Genomic DNA, 22,577 nt, shown 5'->3' with positions numbered 1-22,577 from the left:
TTGCACCGGCTTTATCTGTGCCGAAGGTTGTAGTCAACAGCGTTTCTTGTTTTGCAGCCTGCCTGCCTACACATACCTACTTAAGTCATTTTAGGCATGTAGAGAGCCTGATGGGGAGAAAAGCACTTGCTCCCGGTTGACCAAACCCTTTCCCCATAGGCAATTCCCACTCGCCATGAGGCTGCCTGTGTAATAGTAATGTACCACCTTCCCCATGCTATTTCTTTTGCAGTGCCCACCCTGCAGAAGCCTCACCCGGGTACTAGTGGAATCCTATCGTAAGATCAAGGAATCCGGTCATAAATTTGAGATCGTCTTTGTCAGTGCGGACAGGTAAGAGCTGCCTCTCCGCCATTGGAACCAGCTCCTGCTACGCTTGGTGGGGAAGGGACAGGACATGGGGGTGAAAGGCGATTGGCTATTGGCCAGTCAGAAGGGATTGGCAGGTGGTCCATGGCACTGGGGAAGCGGGTGCCAGAAGCAGGCGGGACAGGAGCAGGGGCTGTATGTCATTAGCGGAGCTCTGAGTGTGGAATCAAGCATTCTGAGAGCCTCAGCTTTTGGTTTTCTTAAAGCACAGTTTCTAGTCCCTAAGATACAGTTCAAAGGTGCGTGTGACCCGTTGGCTGGTGAAATGTTAAGTTGCAGAGCTCTGGACCTTGACACATAAGCACTTGCGTACATATTTTCCCAGGCTTGTTACCTGTTGGAGAGGTTCTGTGTCCTCGCTACATAGGTGCCAAAGTTTAGTTCCTAGAAAGTAATCAGGGATTGGTAATGCAGGCATGGAGAAAGAGAGAGAGAGAGAGAGAGAGAGAGAGAGAGAGAGAGAGAGAGAGAATTTGAGAACAGAGCCAGAAACACCCAGGGAAGAGCCTGCAGAGCAAGGGAAGCATCAGGAGGGTAAAGGGACTCCTGACCATTAGGTCCAGTCGTGACCGACTCTGGGGTTGCAGCGCTCACCTCGCTTTACTGGCCGAGGGAGCCGGCGTACAGCTTCCGGGTCATGTGGCCAGCATGACTAAGCCGCTTCTGGCGAACCAGAGCAGCCCATGGAAATGCCGTTTACCTTCCCACCAGAGTGGTACCTATTTATCTACTTGCACTTTGTGCTTTCGAACTGCTAGGCTGGCAGGAACTGGGACCGAGCAACAGGAGCTCACCCCGTTGCGGGGATTCGAACCGCCGACCTTCTGATCTGCAAGTCCTAGGCTCTGTGGTTTAACCCACAGCGCCACCCACGTCCCATCAGGAGGGTAGTCAGGAGCAAAGGAAGGGATGGAATCTAATGCAACAAATGGCTCTCAGCTGCAGCTTAACAAAACCCATCCACAGTAAAAAGGAATTCAAAGACAGCAACTGATACCAGTAAAGTTGGGTGTCTTTTTCCAACGAGTTGCAGTGTGGCTTTGAGACCAGGGGTCCTGCTCAGCTCCTGGCGTTCGAATCCAAACTCAGCAGACAACCTTAGCACTACATTTCCATTGTGCAAGGCTATTCTTTGGTGGCCTGTTCCTGTGGCTTTTAGAATCCCTGTGGGACCTCCTAGCAGCGTTTTTATATATCCCACAATTTTACAGACGTTGGGTTTTCACCCCTGCTTTATTTATATATACAGTATACAAAGAAGAGCAAGTTTCTAGTCCTCATTAGAGTGGTGAAAGTACACTTGGGGGTGGGGAACCGTGTGGGCAGTGCCATTGCTGCAGTGTCTGGCCCCAAAGTGATGGATGGATAAGTTTCCTTAATACCAACCTTAGTATGGTTGTTAAAGGTAAAGGGATCCCTGACCATTAGGTCCAGTCGTGGCTGACTCTGGGGTTGTGGCGCTCATCTCGCTTTACTGGCTGAGGGAGCCGGCGTACAGCTTCCGGGTCATGTGGCCAGCATGACTAAGCCGCTTCTGGTGAACCAGAGCAGCGCACGGAAACGCCGTTTACCTTCCAGCCGGAGCAGTACCTATTTATCTACTTGCACTTTGACATGCTTTCAAGCTGCTAGGTTGGCAGGAGCAGGGACCGAGCAACGGGAGCTCACCCCGTCACGGGGATTCCAACCGCCAACCTTCTTATCAGCAAGCCCTAGGCTCTGTAGTTGAACCCACAGCGCCACCCGCGTTACGCTTTTATAAATCATAGGGTGCACACAGTCTCCCTGCCCTGCCGCCTGGCCGCCCCCCGTGCCAAATCCACAGCACCGATCAGCTTCATCCCCCTTCGCAAAGAGCAGATTTCACAACAGCAGCCCTGTGAAGGCTACTGCAACCAGACTGCTTTGTTCGCTGCAGTCCAGACCTCGTTCCGCAGTGCAGGGTTGGTGTTCCACCTGGAAAGGGTAAAAGGCTGCCTCCTTTTGCTTCGCCCCCTCCAGGTCGGAGGAGTCATTCAAGCAGTATTTCAGCGAGATGCCCTGGCTAGCCGTCCCGTATGCTGATGATTCTCGGCGCTCGCGTCTCAACCGGCTCTACGGCATCCAAGGTGGGACAAAAACCCTCTCTGAAAACTAACTTTCCTAGGATTGCATGTGTCGTGCATAACATACTTGTGGCCCTTGCTAGAAAAGGTGGTGCCAAAATAAAAAGCTCATTGATTAGGTTTAGTATTGACATGTAATGTTCATGTTTCCTTATATCCCAGTTATTGGAATATTTGTGTAAAACTCTTATAAAGTTTACTTGTATGAAATTCTTATAAATGTCTTAAAGTAAAAAACAACAACACTCAACTTTGCTTGCGGAAGGTTCCAGATTCGATCTCCCACATTTCCTGGAAGGACTGGGAAGGTGTCCCAGTCTGGAATCCTTGAGAGCTGTTGCCAGTTAGTGTTGACATTATTGAGAATAGATGGACTGATGGTCTGACTCAGTAGAAGGCAGCATCTTACATTCTGTGCATTCCTCACCTCATTCTACTCCTTCTTCTTTTAACTCTGTCCAAGAGGGAGGTTTTCTCGGATCTACCTTTTGCCTAGCTGTTGTCATTTGCTCGTTTCCCTTTGTCATTTTTACCGCTGTGCCCTGCTGGTGACCTTAGAGGATTTCTAAGGAAACATGAAATAGTTAATGATAAACACTCAAAACCAATACACCCCTGCCAAGAACCAAAAGACACTGAACAATGATTTAACCATTTTTTAAAAAATGCTACATTTTTGAATGCAACTTAAGGAACCTTTGATCTTGGGGGTGGGTGGAATTTAACGGTTCAAAGAATATGCAAAAGTACCTAACTCTGTTAAACACCTGAATTGTAAACATTTCAATAAATAACTAGGAGATAGCAATACCTGTGGTTAATAATAATAATAATAATAATAATAATAATAATAATAATAATAATAAATAATATGCTTCCCATCTGACTGGGTTGCCCTAGCCACTCCAATCAGCTCCCAGTAAAATATTAAAAACATAATAAAACATCAACCATTAAAAACTTCCCTTGAGATGTCTTCTATTTAATAACAATATTAATGTTGTATGTACTTATACTTGCCAAATCTCTGGGCTCAATGTTGTTGTCACTCCATAGAGGTGGAGTGGGGAACTTCGGGTTTGGGTTTGAGATACGGCCCTTGAGGTCTCTCCATCTGGCCCTCTGGACACCCCTCAGGCCACACCCTTCACCCAGCCTTTCTTCCTACCCTCCTTGAATATTTTTGCCTGCCCTGGGAAAGTGTCGTTGAACACTGATTGATGCCTCTTTCTTCCTTGGCTGAATGAAAGAGCGAATGTTTGCATTCACATTTGTTGCTCTACCCACTTCATCTCTGGCCCCACCCACTATTGACAGGTGACCTGTGGAAGAGAAAGCAGAAAAAAGCTCCTTCGCTTATCTTTTTGAGTGATCAAGAAAGGGAGAGGAAGGGGTGCGGCTATGCAAATTAGGGCAACCTTCTGACTCTACGGCTCCCATTAAGGGACAAAAGAAGGGCTGTGGCTTTGCATGGCTAGGGAGGCACGAAAGTCCCCTTTTTCTCAGCTCCCACAAGTAAACTGGAGCTATTTGGAGTAGATTTGGGCCTGTGTTGGACAAGGCTGGTGGGAGCTATACAGGCGACTCCCCAGTTAACGCAGAGGTAACGTTCTGGGGCCCTGCGTGCATAAGTGAAATTGTGTAAAGTGGGGCGCACCCCCCAAACACCCTCTTTGCTGCTCTCTCTTCAATCCATACCAAAAGTACTGTATTCAAAAATATCCACAACTAGAATTGGGGTCATCCAGAGGCCGGAGGACACACAGCCAGACAGCTGCTGCGCTACCCCACACATCAGTTGTTAGATGGGGAGGCTGAGCAGCATAAACAAAGCCCCTCTGTACCTCCAGTCTCCTTGGGGCTTCCTATGCCCCCACTGATGTCCTCTCTGGGCTCCAAGGAGGGTCTCCTCATGAGTCACGAGGACTCTCCAGCTCTCTCCTGCCATTTCTGGGTTCGAATGGAGTTGTTTAATTATTTCCCAGCACTGCACATGAGTTGGTTGCGCGTAAGTAGGGGGGACACCTTCAGCCCAAAACATGGTTGTGAGTCCAAAGCACCTGGCAGGGGCACCAGGCTAAGGAAGGCTATGCTAGAGATGTTCCAAGCTGGCTGCGTGTGTCTGCTTCTGTTTTCCTTCCTGAGTAGGGAAATGACAGGCTTTCTTGTTCCTCTGGCCTTGTGCCCTGGAGGTGGTTTTTGCTTTAACTTTATTTTTTTTCTGCCAAAAGGAAAAAGAAAATCAAATCTGCAGGAGGAAATTGTACACAGACCCCGAGAGCTTAATTTGGGGAGTGTCTGAAAGCTCCCATTCACAGCGCTGGGGAAGGGAGGGCTCCACCCTCATCCCCACAAGCCCCTGACCTTGGGAAGGGCTGTAGCTCACCGATAGAGCATGTGGTTTTGCAGGCTGAAGGCCACCAGTTCTGCATCTGACATAATCTCCCTTTAAAAGAATCAGGTGGCAGGTGGTGGGTTAAGGACCCTTCTCTCTCTCTGAGACCCTGGGGAGCCATTCCATTGCTAGTTGCTGTAGACTTTTTTTGGGGGGGGGGGTATACTGCCATCTTTGAACTACAACTCCCAGCATTCCTCTCTGTTGGCCAAGCTTCCTGGGGCTGATGGGAGTTGGAGTCCAATAACATCTAGCGAGAATCTTGAGCTAGATGGACCTGTGATTTGACTCTGTAGAAGGTCACTTGCTAGGTTCCTATGTTCAGGGTTCCCTGTTGCCAAAATAATTGCAAAAAGGGAATTTTTTTCAGCCTGAGGGCCGCTTTGCTTTCTGGACAAGCTTCTGGGGGGCCGTGTGCCAGTGGGAGGCAGAGCCAGAGGGGAAAGTGGGTGGAACATCAAATAAAAAATTTTTCCCAGTGGGTTGGTTTATAGATACCCACCCCTCTTATTCTCCATCCAAGCAAGCAAAGAGGCATGTTCAGAGTTCAATGGCACATTCCCAGCACAGCAAAAATACTGAATCAGGGGCAGTGAGGGCTGTGACCTGTGAGGGAGACCCAAGGGCCAGATAGAGAGGTCTGGAGGGCTGCATTCATTCCCTGAAAAGAAGATTAGTCAGAGTTCTTTTGCTGGAACCCAAACATCTACCAACCTGAAGCCAGGTGTGAAGTAGATGAAATGAAAGACTTCGGCTTACCTCCAGCTAAGTTTTACTTTGAGTAGACCCCATGAGATTAATGGGCCCAAGTGTCTCTTCAGTGGGTCTGTTCTAAATAAAACATAGTTGGCTTTGTGCCAAGTGGTACTGAATGCTTCATGTTCCCTAGGCTTTTCTCATCTCTAATGGAGCTGAAATTATTACTATTATTTATTATTATTACATGGCTCTCCCCATTTAATCCTCACAATGCCCCTCCGAGGTAGGCTAGCCTGACCCATTTCCACCTAGTGAGAGTTTCAAGGCTGAGCAGGGATTAGAGACCCAGTTTCCCCCAGGTCCTAGTCCATGACACCGTCATTGGCTTCCTCTTTCTTCCAGATCAGGGTATCGTGCAGAGTGGCAGCACTTAGACTCCTCAGCAGATCTGAGCTTTGCTGTGCTCCTGTGTGCCTTTTTTTCAATTTGCTTTTCCTCTCAGCACACAGTTTGGGGATTTATTTCCCTCTCCCTGCGTATCGAATCATCACTTTGGTTTTTTTTGGTGTAGGTCACCGCACAAAAGCAGCTGTTGCAGGAAGAATGCAAACAATGTGGGGAATGAACTGAAAGCTCTGAAGGCAGCCGGCTTGTGGGGCAAATTCCTGGCAAAGACTTGGCTGGCAACAGCCGGCTGTGAACCCTGATCCATATTCTTTGGACAGGGGTGAGGACATTATATTGAAATTTAAAACAGAACCAGAGGACTCATAGAATTGGGGAAGGGACCACAAGGGTCATCTAGTCCAACCCCCTACAATGCGTGCATCTTTTGCCCAATGTGGGGCCCAAACCCTTGAGCCTGAGATTAAGAGAGTCATGGTCTGCTGACTGAGAGAACTTGATTGCAACAGCTGTGCCTATAAAGCACCACAAAAAATAAACAATAACTGTTGCTCACCAATTTCAGCACCTCAAAAAAATAATAATCCATCTCAGATTTATTTTTTCATTCATTCTTAATGCACTGGTATATACCACATTTCATCACATAACTTACAGCATACTTTGTTTTCTTTTTTAAAAAGCAAGTTCCTAGTCCTTATGAAAGCTTAAGACTTTGCTTTTTGCAAAGGTGGTCTGTTTGTCAGTGTAAAGTAGCTTCCTGTGATCCTGTGGCTCACCTGACTCCTTGGCTGGTGAGGTGGGGTGTCAGTCCCTCCTCGAAACGGGCCAACGTGGCAGGGGCTCAATAAGCAAGGAAGCAGCTCCTGTCCTGGTGAGCTGCAGGTTTGAGCCCTGCGGCACCTATCGCTCTTGACTTGTTACTTCCATCCTTCTGGCTTAGTGTTATATAGAGCTTGCTCATGAATGAATTTCTCCTACCTCACCCCGCAAAACAAAAAACCCCAGTTTTATTAACTATCCTACATGAAATCAGTTTCACTCTGACTACTAGAGAAGGAGGCAGGCTCATCACTGTTTAGCCACAATTTAGGGAAACCTGATTCCTGGACAGCTGAGTGGCAGGTGGTGGCTGCAGGCGGGACATCGCTTGACACCTGTCAGATTTTTTTTTCCAAGGCAGCAGGGGGATCAGGGCAGTAGGGGTCCTGAAGAGAGGCAAAAGCAATCCAGAGATCCAAAGAGGCTAGCAAGGAGGGTAGGAAACACCCAACTGGCTGAATATTTCAGTATGTGAAAGTTAACATCAGAAGAGTCCAGCTGTGGAATCAGGCCAAAGGCTGGATTTGCCTATGTGATGTCATCACTGAGGGCAAGCGAAGTCAAATGGCAAGTGAGGGCAGCGTAGGAAGAGGCTGGCCACTGGAACATTTGGTCTTGTTCTCACAGTGACCAGAAGCCAGATTGGGCTATATGCTGCCATCACTGAGGGCAAATGCAGTAAGATTGCACTCTTTATGGTTCTGAGTAAAGAGCTTTGCAACTAAGTTGTGGTTTTCTTCCCCACAGAGCAGAAGAGACTTCCTTATACCAAATCAGACCATTGGGCCATCTAGCTCAGTGTTACCTGCACTGACTGGCAGTGCCGGCTTTCAGACAGGGGTCCTGCCCAGCCACTGGGGATTGAAGCTGGGACCGTCCGCATGCAAATGCTCTGTAACTGAGGGTCACCGTCTCTCTCTTCGTATGCACCTTGCCCACACAGAGGCTCACCTTGCTGTTTCTCTTTGTCCCTATCCCAGGCATCCCAACCCTCATAATCCTGGACCCCAAGGGGGACGTGATCACACGACAAGGCCGGGTGGAGGTGCTGAACGACATCGAGTGCCGGGAGTTCCCCTGGCACCCCAAACCCGTCCTGGAGCTGACCGACTCCAACGCCGTCCAGCTGAACGAAGGCCCTTGCCTCGTCCTCTTCGTAGGTAAGGGATTCCTCCACCTGCGTCAGCCACTTCCTCTCCTACCTCTTCTCCCCCCCCAACTCGGAAGGTTGCAGAGATCAGAAACAGCACCTCTCTTCCTGAGAACTTTAGAAGTGGCTTTAGAAGTTTTCCAGTCCTCAAGATTTCAACACACACCTTGTTTCTAGCCAGAAGCAACATACCAGGTGGAACCTGAAGCATGGGGGTCAGATGTGGCCCTCCATATGCCTCTGTCTGGCCCTTGGGACTCTCTCCAAGCCATGATCCTCATGGGTCAGTTTCAAACCCTACTTGTTTTTTTGTTTTTTAATGGGCCTGGCTGGAAATGTGCCCTTGAACTCTGAGCATGCCTATTGCTTGCTTGGGTGGAGAATAGAGGAGAGAGGGAGAGAGAGAGAGAATGTGAATGTGTTAGAAACTAGAATACCATACAAAGGCAAAATCTGCATTTCTTTCTCTGCCCCCTTTCCCCTCTGCCCCTGCCCACTTCTAGTATGTGGCCCTCAGGAGGTTGTCCAGAAGGGAATGCAGCTCTCAGCCTGAAAAGGGTTCCCCATCCCTGGCTTAGTGTGCTCCCCAAACCCTGGGGTCGCTGTTAGGCTTTCTCCTCCGTGACCACAACCTGCAGCCATAGGACAAGTCTAGGGTCAAGGAGGAGAGACTGTGACTCCGTTCCCGAGCTTGGATGACGTGTTAATCCCAGGCATGGGGAAGCAGTGGCTCTTTGGGCATCACTGGGCTATAACTCCCATCATTCCTGGTTGTTAGCCATGCAGACTGGAGCTGATGGAAGTTGTAGTCCAACATCTGGAGGCCACCCTGCTTTGGAAATCCCGGGAAAGAGCACAGCAGCTGCGATCTTCTCTTCCATGGTGTGTTCCCACTAGCTACACAGCTGTTGTTTCCGGTTCTGAATCTAGGTTAGGGCTTCCAGCCCAGTGGAAATCTCCGTTCAGCATGTGGCTACATCTCCCCCCTGCAAGCAACACCCCACCCAGCCACCCACCCACGGTGATGTGGTACCTTAATCGGATGAGCTGTTCCCCTGTTGCAGCCATGCTGTGCCTGATCAGTTCCCTTACAATGGCGGCACTCCAAGCCTCACATTCATCCATTTCCTGTTTCTGCCCCTGGAGTCTTCTCCCCCTCCACCCAACCGAGGACTCAAGCTGTGTCTGAATGCGGTTGTCTGTAACCCCCCTGGAGTGCGGGGCCAATTGCGCTTCTTTCAAGGCACATACATCTAAGCCCCCCCACCAACCCCAACAGTTCTCGGTTTGTATCGGCGGCCGTGGGGGAAAACGGGGGCGGTGAGCGTAACACCTCCCCACGTAATTAATTCTTTTGCTTTAGATTTGATCTCACGCTTAACCTTTTGTAAAGCGCTGTTTTGTCTGCAAAGTGCTTGAAAATACACAAATGCTTTTTCGCACGAGCGCACACTTGAGACCGTTTAGTGCTTGGAACGGCTCGTCTTTTGCAACGCCGCTTGTGTAAGCTGTACATCTCCTGCCTTTATCACAGTTGTGTCCTTCCCTTGTGAGGTGCTTAGGCGCGCGCGCACACACACACGAAGGCAGACAGACCCAAAGACACATGGACATTCAAACTAGGCTCTCGCCATTTTGTTCCTGTTTTCTGGTTGTAACAGTACCAAATCTGGGTTTCAATGCACTCAGATTGCACCATTGAGGTTTCTTTCGCTCTGAAATGTTACCTTCCCCCCCCCAGCTCCCCAAAAAGTGTTTTGGGAAAGGCAAAAATGGTTTCTCATACAGATAGCTAGCTAGATAGATAGATAGATAGATAAATAATTAAGACTTGCTGCTGCTTAAAATGCTACAACGAAATGAATCATACAATTTTTCACAATGCTGTAGGTGCAATGTATTCTGAATGGGAATGTCTATACATGCTTAAATGCAAATAATAAAACAAAATGATATCGTCCAACAAAATCAATGTGACAGATTGTGCTTAATGGAGGCTATGTTGCAATCAAACAGTATATGGATTTCATTACAGAAATAAATAGCACAGAGACAGTAAGTTTGTTTTGTTTGTTTTTTAAAAAACAACAACCCAAAATGATATATCCAAATAGATGCCTGATCAACAGAATTCATGTCTGTTGATCAGGTATCTCTTCAGATAGATCATTTTATTTATTATGGCTTTAAGCATGTATAGCAGTTCCCTTCGTTTTAGTGGAATACGTTTTTATCTGTGTCATCATCAGTTCTTGAGGTGTGTTATATGTGAAACAAACACAATAGTCTCTGGTCTTAGACAAAGCTGTCTTTTTTTGTCCTACTGGGATGGGGCAGCTCTGCTCCTCAGCCTAGTTCTCCCCCTCACCGCTGCCCCCTAGTAATTCACTCTCCTCTCCGCTTTCTAGCTCTCTGTTCAAGCTGAGCTCACTGTGACCCTTCCTATTTATTCAGCAAAGCGCTGCTGCGTGAGGGTCCTCCAGCCCACCGGGAACCCGACTCTTGTAGCCGGGGGTGGGAATAGATTGTTGCGCTCCCTGCGGGTGAGTGGGGAATGATTGATAGGGCGGCCCCGTCTGGCTAATGATGGACCACTCTGGAAGAGAGTTATCCCAGCAGCATAATAACATCCCCCCCCTTCCATGCTTGCCTGTGGGGCAGAAATTCGGCGGGGGGAACAAATAATCCAGGAATTGTTTCCAGGGGTTCGGTTAGAGGGTGGATCGTGCTGTGTCCTTGCGGGGTGAAAATGACCTAGAACTCTTATCTGTTGCCATGATGACAAATGTCAAGCCCTCTGCTAATGAGTATCTGTCATTACTCTGCCTAGGGAAAACCTTGTCCTTTTTCTTTTTTTTCCTGGTTTAGGGCTGTTGTTGTTTCTGCATTTCTTTAAAAAAAATAAATTTATATATACATGTATACTGAAAGCTTTAGTGATTCTCCATCCCTGTGTATATATATAATCACGGCGATCAATAATTCAATTAATCCAGCCATCTCATATCAAAAGGAACCTATGCTAACTGTGCAATTAATTCAGCTGAATATTTGAAAACCTTTCAGTTTACCCAATTTCATTCCACTTTTTTATATTTTCCTTTCCCCCCAGATTGATTCTAAACCAGTGCATATTAAAATACCAGACAATGGCCCCTTAATACAATAAAAGTGTGCTGAAATGATAATGTAAACATAATAAAACTGCAAGACAGTCCAAAGTTTTAAATGCAGTCGTTAGCTACAACAGCACATGGTTCACAAATGCTGTTTTGAATTAGCCTGAATGAATGACAGCAGTTAATATTTCATCTGTAGCTCTTCTTCGTAGTTTATACATAACACCCTGTTATTTAAAAAATCTTAATACAGTATATTTCTTTTTTATTTCATTACTTGTTACCCGTGTAGCAAACAAGACTGACAAAGTATTCCAACAATTCAAAGAAAGAAATTGTTTTTCTGTCTTCCTTATATGGTTTATTTTATGTTATTTTTGTTTATACCCTGCTCTCTGAAAAAAAGAATAAGGAGACGATATGGGAGTTAGCACATAGCTATGGTTGATGAGGCTGTTTCAGCTTCTTTGCCTTACCCTAGTATATATATTGCCTCGATCTGTGGAACTGGCACCATTACAGACGCCACATAATACTTGTTCCGCCTTTGTAAGAAATCCATCATTTAATGTGGCAAAACCCACCCTTTGGAACTCCCTGCCTCTTGACATCAGGCAGGCACCTTCATTGTACTTTTTTCAGCACCCCCTAAAAACCTTTTCGTTTAGGCCATGGGTAGGCAAACTAAGGCCTAGGGGCCAGATCCGACCCAGATGGTCGGGGAATCAGCGTGTTTTTAAATGAGTAGAATGTGTCCTTTTATTTAAAATGCATCTCTGGGTTATTTGTGCGGCATAGGAATTCGTTCATCTCCCCCCCCCCCAAAAAAAAATAGTTCAGTCCCCCAAAAGGTCTGAGGGACAGTGGAGCGGCCCCCTGCTGAAAAAAATTGGTGACCTCTGGTTTAGACAAAACCAGACATGACATGTAGAATGCTGGCATGTGTTTTAATCTGTTTTTAGCTTATTGTGGATTTTAGTTCTTTTTCGAATGCTTTTCAGAGAACGGTTTTTACTGATAATTTTATTGGTTATTTGTTTACCCACCCTTCACCCTAAGGTCTCAAGGTGGGTTATAGCATTATTGTATTATTCTTTTTGTAAACTGTTTTGAGGTTTGTGCTTAAAAAACCCACATTAAATAAAGTAGTATATAATTTTTTTTACGAAGTAAATAAAGTTAGATTGGGGTAGCCACTGTGGCTTCCTCCAGATTTTGTCAGCTGCAAACCCCTTCATCCCCTGACGGTTGGCCATTCTGGCAGGTGCTGATGGGATTTGTCACCTGACAGCATCTATACCTCTATAGAGATCTTGCTGTTCTACAGCTGCCCCCCTTCACCTCTGCACCACTCTGGCTCCTGAAATTCCTCTTCAGGTGCTGCTACTGCTATTATTATTATCATTATCATTATCATTATCATTATTATTTTCATTTCTATGCCGGTTTCTATTTTTAAGGGGGGGGGGAATCTCAAAGCTGTTTACAACACATTTAAACACCAAATAAAACAATCCAGAATGAAACATGATTGAAGAAAGTCAAATATGAAGTATACATTCAAAACAACACAATTAAATCGAAATTAAACATTGCAAGGGAGGTCAGCTGCAGAATGCACATTAAATGCAGCAAAGTTAACAAGAACAACAACAACAACAACAACAAAAAGGGATAGGGACAAGGGACTTTTGAAACAGTCATTGTGAAAATCAACGGGCAGGTTACAGGTGCCTTCTGACACTTGAATTGCTGCTGGATTAAGTTAAATACCAAAAATGACACCCTCCCTCCCTGTGGCTTCTGAGTTTCCAGCAGGCATTGCTCCCATGTTTTCTGAACATCTTTGCACCCAAATGGACTAGAAACTTGATTTATTTTTTTTAAAAAAAGAAGCTTTAGATTCCCTGGAATCTAAATTTTGGAGCCAGGACCACATCATGCATTCTTGCCAGTATTTTCATGGGGTTGTGATGAGACGCAGGACCTGGCTTCTTCCTGTGACACCCCCCCCCAAACACACACATACACATTTAAAATTGCTCTGAAAGTTCCCCAGATAATTCAGCTGTCCTTTCAGCTGTGGGACACCCTCCCCTTTCGATCCAGCCCGACAGCAAAGCCCCGTTTTACAGTCCCCCGTCTCTCCATCTCTCTCTCCTCGTGACCCCCCCTCCTTTAAATTAAACAGCAGGAGCCTCAGAACAGCTTGGAGGGGTGTGTGTGTGTCTTTACACAGAGCTGCATCTGTGACTATTATTAATCAGCTTTGTGCCGTATATATTTGCCACCTACTTGGGAGGTCAGCCTGGAGGCACAGGAGCTGGAGCGCAGCCAATTAGCTTTGTTGGTGGGGGGAGAAGGGGAGAGAAAAAAATTAATCCCATTATTAGTCTTTCTCCCCGAATGCAAACACGGAGGGTGGGTGGGATTGTCTGTGTCTTCAGCCTCTCTTCTTCTCTGTTTAATTTTTTTAAAAAGCGAGAGGAACAGGGAGCTCATCTCACGGGTCTTTGCAAGCTGACATCCCATGGTTGAAATTACACAGCCAATCCAGACACAAGCACCGCAACATTCAAAACGTTCCTAATCGAGTCAGCAGTGTGGCTTTGGCCTTCGGGGTTCTTGCGGGCGAGGCCTGCGCATTCCAGCCGGCTTTAGACAAAGAGACTGTCAAAGCCCCAAACCGCTGCCCTTAACTCGGAGCAGGTCAGTGCCCTTCAGTGCAAGAGGCAGTAGGCCTGTGAATCACCAGGAGGAGGGAATCACGGGGCTGTCACCATTGCACCTCACTTCCCATGTGGGCTTCCCTGGCCCCTGTGAGAACAGGATGTCAGGCTGCATGGCCACGGGCTTGATGGGCCTCTGGTCTGTACCAGCAGGGCTCTTCTTATAATGTTCTAAGCTGATTGAAGAAGTGTGTGGGTGTGTATTCGATGCTTTCCAGTAACAAATGCATGCCACAATTTCACATAAGTGTAGAAAGCACCCGGGGTGTGTGGGTGTTGTCTTTGCTGTACCATTCAGCTTCCATGTAGCTGAAACTGCACCGTACACAAAGCCCTCCCAGGATACACACCGACAGGAGTTGCTTTTAAAAAGTGAGGACTGGAACCTTGAAGCTGATGCAGATCATTTTTCCTCCACATCTCTTGCCCTGCAGATTCTGACGACGACGGGGAGTCCGAGGCCGCCAAGCAGCTGATCCAGCCCATTGCCGAGAAAATAATTGCCAAATACAAAGCCAAAGATGAAGAGGCTCCTCTGCTGTTTTTTGTTGCTGGAGAGGTACGGCCAGGGAACGGGGAGCCGCGGCAGTGGGGGAAAGGGGTGGGTCTTGCATGGGCACGCGACATAATTGACTGCTAATGTATTTGGGCTGCTGATTCCTCTTAGGGAGGGCATCTGTGTTAAAAGCTGAAAGCTGCAACACTAGGCCGTCTGCCCCTTTCCCCAGTGCACCCTGGGAAAGGGGCAAGGTTTCTTTAACAACTCAGCATCCTCACCAGCCTACAAGACCCAGCATTCCCCAGGGGAGAGGCAAAGGAAGTGTCATCAGCCAAGGGCCACATTCTCTTCTCAGTGATCTTCTAAGGGCCACAGGCTTGGGGCGAGGCCAGAGTGAGCGGAGCAAAGGATGCAGCATAAATTTGTAGAGGAAGTTACTTTCCAGCTGCACCAAAGTCAGAGGTGTCTCACTCTCTGCACACTCACAGAGGGGAGGGGATGTGGCCTAGGGAGAGGACTGAGGGCCAGATAGGGAAGCCCTGAGGGCCGATCTGAGTTTCCCCACCCATGCTGCTTAAGGCAAAGCCATGACTGCTATCCCAGAGTCAAAGAATGCGAGCTGTAAAGCTGCTGGTTCAAATCTCAGGCCAGCTGTGAACTTTCTAGGTAGGCTTACAACTTTCTTGCAAGGTAGGAAAGTACTACTATCCTCATTTTACAGATGCGCTTCCTTGCCCTCCTTCCTGCAATACTTGCAGATAATAGCTTGACTAAGGCCTATATCATGCCAACAGCAAGTTATCAAATAGAAGTCCTCTGTAGAATATACCATCGCAGATTACAATTCATGGTTGTGGCTTTCATACAGTTCAATATTTTCTCAATGAATAAACGGAAACCTTGCCTATCGGGTGAGAAGCTTAGGCTAGACCCCTTTTCCCTGATATTCTAGCTTTCTATGTGGAACAAATTTAGTCTGGAGGAGCATTTGACCATGTGTTCCCTTCCCTTCTTGTATCTAGTCTAACGTGGTTCAGTCCAGAAACGGGAACTTTAGCATTTTGCCTGCTGTCAGTGAGCAAGCGAGGCTTTACAGACTGTTAACTTAGGCCTCCACCTGCCTCCCCAATCTGCAAAAATTAATACTGGCCCTCCTTTTGCAGGTTGGTTTGTAAGGATTGAGAAAGCCATCAGGGCTTCTCATGTACAGCCGTACCTTGGAAGTCGAACGTTCAGAAACCAAAGTGCAGCTTCTGATTGGCTGCAGGAAGTTCCTGCAGCCAGTTGGAAGCCCCATCGGACGTTCAGCTTCAAAAGCAACATTCGAAACCGGAACACTCACTTCCAGGTTTCGATTGTTCGGGAGCCGGAACATTTAACTCTCAAGGCGTTTGGGAGCCGAGGTATGACTGTAACTCATTTCCCACAATTAGTTAGGAACAGAGCCTCCCTGACCACAGAAAGTCTACCTCTGGATATCAGATTCTGGGGACACTGCAATAAATGGGCCTTTGGCTTGTTCTAGCAATGTGATCCTTATGTTCTCTCACCCCACTCCTTTTTATTTTAAGGAGTTTTGGGGGCTGATATGTAAATTAGGGGGCCTTGACCGAGACATGGCTCAGCTTTTCAGCTCCAAGGGGGCCAATGGGACATGTGGCCATTCCCCTTGTTTCCCAAGCGAGCCAAACGAACGCAGCGTTCCCTTCCTGCCAGAGACCACCCCTCGTTTTCCAGACCTTTGTTGCTCCTCCGTCCATACGCTTCCCTCTGCCCCGCGACCCCCTAACATGTTTGAGATGCCTGCCTGCCACCCACCCCTTGGGATTTCTGAATGCGCTCCTTGTTGTAAAAAAAATGCCTTCTATAACAAAGGTCTCCTGCACCCTATTCCCTCCCTCCCAGATAGCCCCGGGAAATTCCCTTCTCCCTCCCCTTCCTCCTGCTTTTCTCCCTCTCGCTCTCCCCCCAAAGCCCCTCCGCGGACCAGCCCCACATTGACAAACACAGCCCTTCATTCATTTCCAACGCCATCTGCTTGCAGGCTCCCTGACAGCCGCCTGAATGACCCATTCATCACCCACGCTGTAGCTCTTGGATGACGCCCCCCGGCGTTGTTTTGCGCTAACCCTGCGAGCGAAAGGGAGCTGCGGGAACGTGCACATGCGCGGGGGGGGGAGGAAGGGCGGCTCCCACCACGTCCACCGCATTGATTTACGGGCACTGCGCTTTTTTGCGGTGGGCGGAGCTTCCCTGCGCCGTCTCCCCCCTTTTAAAAGCAAATAATAAACGAACAAGGGAGGGGTGAAATAAATAGGGGGCAGTGAAAGGGGGGGACTCCCTAGTCCCGCACCTGTTGGGCACCGATAATACGGCGTTGGCGGGACCCGCCCCCTCGCCAGCTGGCCTTGGCCCCCGAAGGTGCTGGGAACGCCCTCTTGCCTCCGGGGACCCGACACGGCGACCCTGGGGGGCTTCTTGGGGCACGGAGGGTCCTTTGTGGAAGACGGAACAAATGTCAAGCCTTTTTTTTTTTTGAGGCCCTCCGAGCTGGTCGGAGAGTGGGAATCGGAGATTTCGGAGAACTCTGATCCCGACATCTGGCAACAATGCCTCCTCGCCCCCTTGGTGCAGAAAGCCTCTCCAAGATGCTCTCTTCCATCCTCTATAATGCGCCCAGCACCGTTGGGTCGGACTGAGGAGGATTGGTTGCAGACAATACTGGGGAAGGGGCAGCGTCTCTGAGCACCCCTGGACTTGGCTGACAATTCCTGCGTTTCCCCCATCCCCCTGTTGCCGCGCCTGCGTGCTCCAGACATTGATGGGATTTTGGGCGTGGAGGGATGGGCGCCCGCCATTTTGTCGAGGCAGAGAGGCAGGCCAAGATGGATGGAGGCTGACAAGGGGGGTGGGGGGTGGAGAGCTGCGGTCAAAGAAAGAGGGGGGCACTCAGGGTTGGAGAAGAGTGGACGAGTAATAAATAATATTTGCCTATTTAGCAGAGGAGCAGTTCAAGGTCCACTGTGTCGTGATGGTTAGCTGATGAACCTGAAGGGACTTTGGAATTCAGCTCCCATCAGCCCCGGCGGCTAGCATGGCCACCAGTCAGAGATGGTGGAAGTTGGAGCCCAGGGCTCTCTGGAAGGCCCTGGGGTTGCCATTTCTGGGCTCAGAAAGTAGCATCAGGGAGATCTGGCTTCAAATCCCCACTCAGCCGTGAAGTTCACACTTTCCCTCGGCTTAGCCCACCTTTCAGAGGTGTCGTGGGGTAAAACGAGGAGCTGTACGCTGCCTTGTACTTGTCGGATAGGTAGGATATTGATGCAGTTAATACGTAGGAGCGTCTAAGCCCTTCACGTGCCTAGGTTAGCCCTCAACAACTTCCCCAAAAGGTAGGCAGTGGCCATGTTGCAGACAGGGCTGGGGGTGAAAAGCAGAGAGTTTGTGCTCCTGGCACTGAGGAGGTGCGTTTTGCTTTTCTTTTAATCGTGGCTGTCGCGTCTGCCTGCATCTCCTGCCAGAAAACCAGGGGAAAAGAGGAATAAATCTCACCAGGGCCTTCATGGCTCAGAATCCCATCTCTCAGCCCACGCTAGCTGCAGTCACGGTGCCAAGACCCAAACAAAGCAAAAACTGCCTTCAGCAACACACAGACGTTACACACAAACAGATCCTTTGCATCCATCTGCTTCTTTATTAAGGTTTATATTGCCCATTTCTTTGCACTCCACCTTGATCAGACAGGATGGGCTGATCTGCCCGGGATATCGATGTTCAGGCCGCCTGTTCTGTGCGGGTGCTTGGGCTGTTTTACATCTGTGGATGCCTTCAGGTATATCTAACCAAGCCTTATGAGGGAGTTTGGGATGGATTGGCGTTAGGGCAAAAGAGATTCTGACTAAAAATTAGGAAGAGCTTTCTGCCATTCGACAGTGGAGCGGATTCGCTTGGAAGGCGGTGGACTCTCCTTCCTTGGAGGTTTTTAAACAGGTTGGCTGGTCGTCTGTCAGGGATTCTTCAGCTGCGATTCCTGCATTGCAGGGGGTTGCACTGGATTAACCTTTGGGTCCCCTCCTGTGATTCTGTCTCCTGCATCATTCTAAACCTGTTTCCCTCCAAATTCAGCCATGAGGACTAGATCCTTGGCTTGCTTTTTAAAAAAAAAAAATGCAGGTGGAGCTTCTCAAACTGCTAAAGAGCAACCTGTCGCTCCACTTAACCTAACCACAATTTGCAGCGCTCTCTGTTCACAGCCTTTTCCCCGTCTGGGTGATAACAGAGCCAAAATAGATAAGGGAACACTTACTGGCTTCAGTCAGCTGTCTGTCTGTCTGTGTATGTGTGTGTGTGTGTGTGTGTGTGTGTGAGAGAGAGAGAGAGAGAGAGAGAGAGAGAGAGAGAGAGAGAGAGAGAATGGGAGGAGGCCTTAACCTTTGACCTGGCTTTCACCCTTTCTAAGCAGAGAGGGGAGGCGGAGGCACTATGCCACAGACACCCCCCCCTTTGTACTGCCCCCCCCCCGGTTTTCATTGTGGCTTGACTGACAGGCAGGGTGAGAGGGTGCTGCAAGTACAGACAAAAGGCAGCTTCTTTTTTCTCCATTGCCCCCCCCCATGACACCAAGCCACAATGAACACAAGACCCTCCTGCCTAGTTGATGATAATATTTATTTTACGCGCTACCAGCAGTTCCTGAAATGTTTTACACAGTTTAATAAGCAAAAAAAAAAAAGTGTGGGGTTGTTTTGGGGTATTTTTTAATGTCCCACACTGAAAAGGTTTTACAATCGGATCAAAGGCCCCTCTAGTCTGGATCTCCTAGCTGCAATGCCCATGTCCCCCCTCTGCTTCCCTTGAGTAACAGTGGGTTGGGGATCGCAATGACTCCTGCCTGAAACCGTGCAGAGCTGCTGCCAGTCAGTGTAGACAACAGTGAGCTAAATGGACCGTTGTTTTGACTCTGTATAAGGTGTCTTCCCATACTCCTGCTTAACGCATCCCTTTGTTCAGAACCAAGAGGACTGGAATCCTCTTAGGGGGACACAGGGAGCTGCTGCTACTCCACCTAGCCCAGAATTGTCTTTTCTGACGGACAGGGACTCTCCAGGGTTTGGGTCAGGGGGTCTCTCCTAGCCCTGCCTAGAGAGCCTACTGGGGATTGAACCTGGGACGTTCTGCATGCAAAGCAGGGCTTCTCTGCTGCTGAGCTACAGCCTCCTCTTCCCCTTTGCAGGCAGAAGGTCCCAGACTCACTCCCCAAAGGGCATCTCCAGCTAGGGCTGGAAATATCCCCTGTCTAGAGAGTGGGTGCCAGTCAGCGCAAGCAATACTGAACTCAGAGGGAGCAAGGGGATAAGGAAACTTCCGGTGTTCCTGCCTCTTAGATTTTGGGATAACGGATCTCTCTCGGCCATCTTTTGCAGGATGACATGACCGACTCCCTTCGGGACTACACCAACCTCCCGGAGGCTGCTCCTCTTCTCACCATCCTGGACATGTCTGCCCGTGCCAAGTACGTCATGGACGTCGAGGAGATCACACCCGACATCGTGGAAGCTTTTGTGAATGACTTTCTAATGGACAAGCTTAAACCGGAGCCCATCTGAGGAGAAGCAGAGGCAGGGTTGGAAAGGGGAGGGGGCCTCTTTTTTCCTGCCCCTACTCCCAGCTTGGACCTTATTTAAAAAATTGCAGGATTTTTCTCTCTCTCCAGCTCTGTGCACAACGTTAACTCTTGACGTTCTTGTGGTGCCTTGTTTTTTCCAAACACAGCAAGTTTCTCTCTTCTTGATTTCCCCTCCTTAACCAAACTCTTTTTAAAAGGTGCTGCATTTCAGCTGGGAGGTGCTGGTCAGAGGAGGCTTGGCTTATAATTTTCGGGGTGTGACAGGAGGTGGGAAGTGGGAGGTTTCCCAAGAGCCCAGGTGAAGGAGAAGTGATGGATTTCCCATGGTCCCAGCCAGGGCTGTGGCTGCATTCTGTTTTTTTATTATTATTAAAAAAGAAATCTCAGCTGGTCACTCATGTAACCTGTCCAAAGACAGCAGTAACCAGATCCTTTATCAAAGCCCACTTTTTCCACCTTTCCAAGATGACAAGTGACATACAAGCACCCACACCTAAATCCGGCATATGTAATATTTTGGGGGAAGGGTAGGGTAGTTAACCCATCAAAACTGTTTGCCTTTCGAGGCTGAAGAAAAATAAAAGCTTACAGAGCAGGCCACTGCCCTCCTGGCTATGTTCTTTTGAGGGGTAGGAGAGTGAGGATCCTCTAACAAGTACTCTGTACCTTCTTCCAGCTGCACTCCCTTAGGGTGTCTTGCAGCAGGGAAACAGCATCAGGTTTCCTAGGTGAGGGTCACCTCTCCAGCTTTGCTGGAATGCTCCGGGTTCAAAATGCAAAAGCATTTAATGCTCACCTGTACTGCGAATCGAATAGAATTTTCTCTCTCTTCCCCTTGAATCTTCCTACAACTTGGATCGTAATCCAGTTGTCCATGCCTTTCTCTCTTTGCAATTTGTACACAACCATTGCATCTTGGGAGCCTTTAGTTGCCAAGCCACCTGAAAGGTTGATATTAAAGACTCGGGAGCTCCGGGATAATGAGATTTCCTCAGGCCCCATATCTGCCATGCAGGGCTTAAAGCACATGGGGAGTCATGGGATGTGCCCGTGGGGTCTCTGTGTGAGATCTTGCTGGTGCTGCCACTGGACCGTATAATTGAGATGGGGCGGTGTAGGAGGACAAATTAGAGGCCTTGGGAAATGTTTGCATCCTCTTGCGCCATCTTTAGCCCCGGGGAGGAGGAGGTATCCTTGCATTTTTTTAGCCTAGCTTTGAAAATCAGCCATTTGACTTCTTTTATGAATGACCAGGCGCAATTCTAAATCGAGTGGAAGGTTGTTCACCCACTGTTTAAAACTTTCAGCCGTGGGTTGGTGGGGTGTTTTGGTAGTGGCCTATTTTTGCTAAAATTAGCACCATTTTGCTGCCCCTCAGAAATTCAGGCGAGTCAAGACTTCAAGTGGCTCAGCTAAGTGGGGTGTCGCCTGAGGTGTAGTCCGCCATTTGCCCAAACGTTCAAGGGCTCAGAGTAAGGAGAGGAGGGGTACACACGACTTCCCCACCCTACTGCGTTGTGTGGCTTAAAGATATGCAAAACTTTTCTAAGTCACATTTGCTCGAGTGTAAGCAGAAGCTTTTGCCTGGTCAGGGACCCCAGTAAAACGAGCTCCCTGGTTGTGAGAGGCGTCTGTAGCTGCCATCCTAACATTCAGGCCACTAGCAAGTAGAGAACTTTCCAGTCGCTCTGAATTGTTGAATTCCACCTTCTGCTTTGCAACCAACTTTCTGCAGAGTGCTTCCTTCCACTGACTTTGAAATAAAGCCCAGGACTCTCTTAGGTATTTTTCTCCTCGCCTTTTTTTCTTCCTTAATCCCAAGTTAAATACATCCCCCCTAAACATGCAGCTGATAAAAGCTTGAGCAAGTCTCGATAGAGGTGACTCTGATGTTTTTAGCCGTTTTGGCAAGCAAGGTGGGTTGGGTTGGGATTACGCTGGAATAGCACAGCCAGATCCTCTCTCCCCAACCCCATCGTCTCTCTCTCTTTCTCTCTCCCTGGCAAAGTTGGACGTTGTAAAAAACAAACAAACTTGTACATGGTGACTGGAACTTTGTAATAAAACCCGTTCTAGTAACGTCAGCTTGCCCAGAGTGTGGTTTTGCTGTCAAGGCTGCAGAGGCAGGTTGTGAGAATGTGGGGATGTGTTTGGGCAGGATAGCGTGGGAGAAAACTCTTGAGAGAAACTCATGGCAAGGGGCCTCGGGACAGATCCGCCCCCCTCCATGTTTTCTTGCAACATGGAGGTGATTTGTTGTGTTACTCCAGATATTGCTGGACTACAAGTCCCATGATCCTTGGCTGGGGCTGCTGGGAGTCCCACAGCCATTCGCAGGGGCTTCTAATTTGCTCACCCCGTTAAATTATCATATGCAAGAGACCTTGTTTTCCAGGACCTCTCCTTGGAGGTAATTCCCAGGAGCCTGGAGTTTGCAAAAAAGGCCACAGATCCAACAGCTAGAAAGTCCTGCTTCCTCCAGACGTCCCTCTTTCTGCAGGATGCAAACTGGGATGGGGTGGTGAAGCTAAATTTGCCACTGCCTAGAGCAGGGGTGGGGGCCCTCTAGCTAGAACCCAGCTCTATGATCCATAGCCACCCCGTGGCTGGTGGGAATTGAAGTCCAACAACATTCAGAGCAGGGGGCAATGGCATCTCT

General features: G+C 48.5%; 1 protein-coding gene across 1 annotated transcript in view; it reads left to right on the top strand.

Annotated features, from left to right (window-relative positions):
* Positions 1-22,002, top strand: part of NXN (nucleoredoxin) — a 66,298-nt gene extending 44,296 nt beyond the window's left edge. Inside the window, exons 4-8 of the mRNA XM_081890538.1 lie at positions 233-333; positions 2,371-2,477; positions 7,776-7,955; positions 14,228-14,352; positions 19,716-22,002. Coding sequence (XP_081746664.1) covers positions 233-333; positions 2,371-2,477; positions 7,776-7,955; positions 14,228-14,352; positions 19,716-19,898 — 696 coding nt within the window. The 3' untranslated portion in view covers positions 19,899-22,002. The remainder of the gene's footprint in view (positions 1-232; positions 334-2,370; positions 2,478-7,775; positions 7,956-14,227; positions 14,353-19,715) is intronic.
* The last annotated feature ends 575 nt before the right edge of the window (positions 22,003-22,577 follow it).

The sequence above is a fragment of the Podarcis melisellensis genome (assembly GCF_964234715.1).
Source record: "Podarcis melisellensis genome assembly, chromosome: 15".
Lineage (NCBI taxonomy): Eukaryota > Metazoa > Chordata > Lepidosauria > Squamata > Lacertidae > Podarcis > Podarcis melisellensis.
The sequence above is the reverse complement of the archived record's forward strand: the minus strand, read 5'-3'. Positions and strand labels throughout refer to the sequence as shown.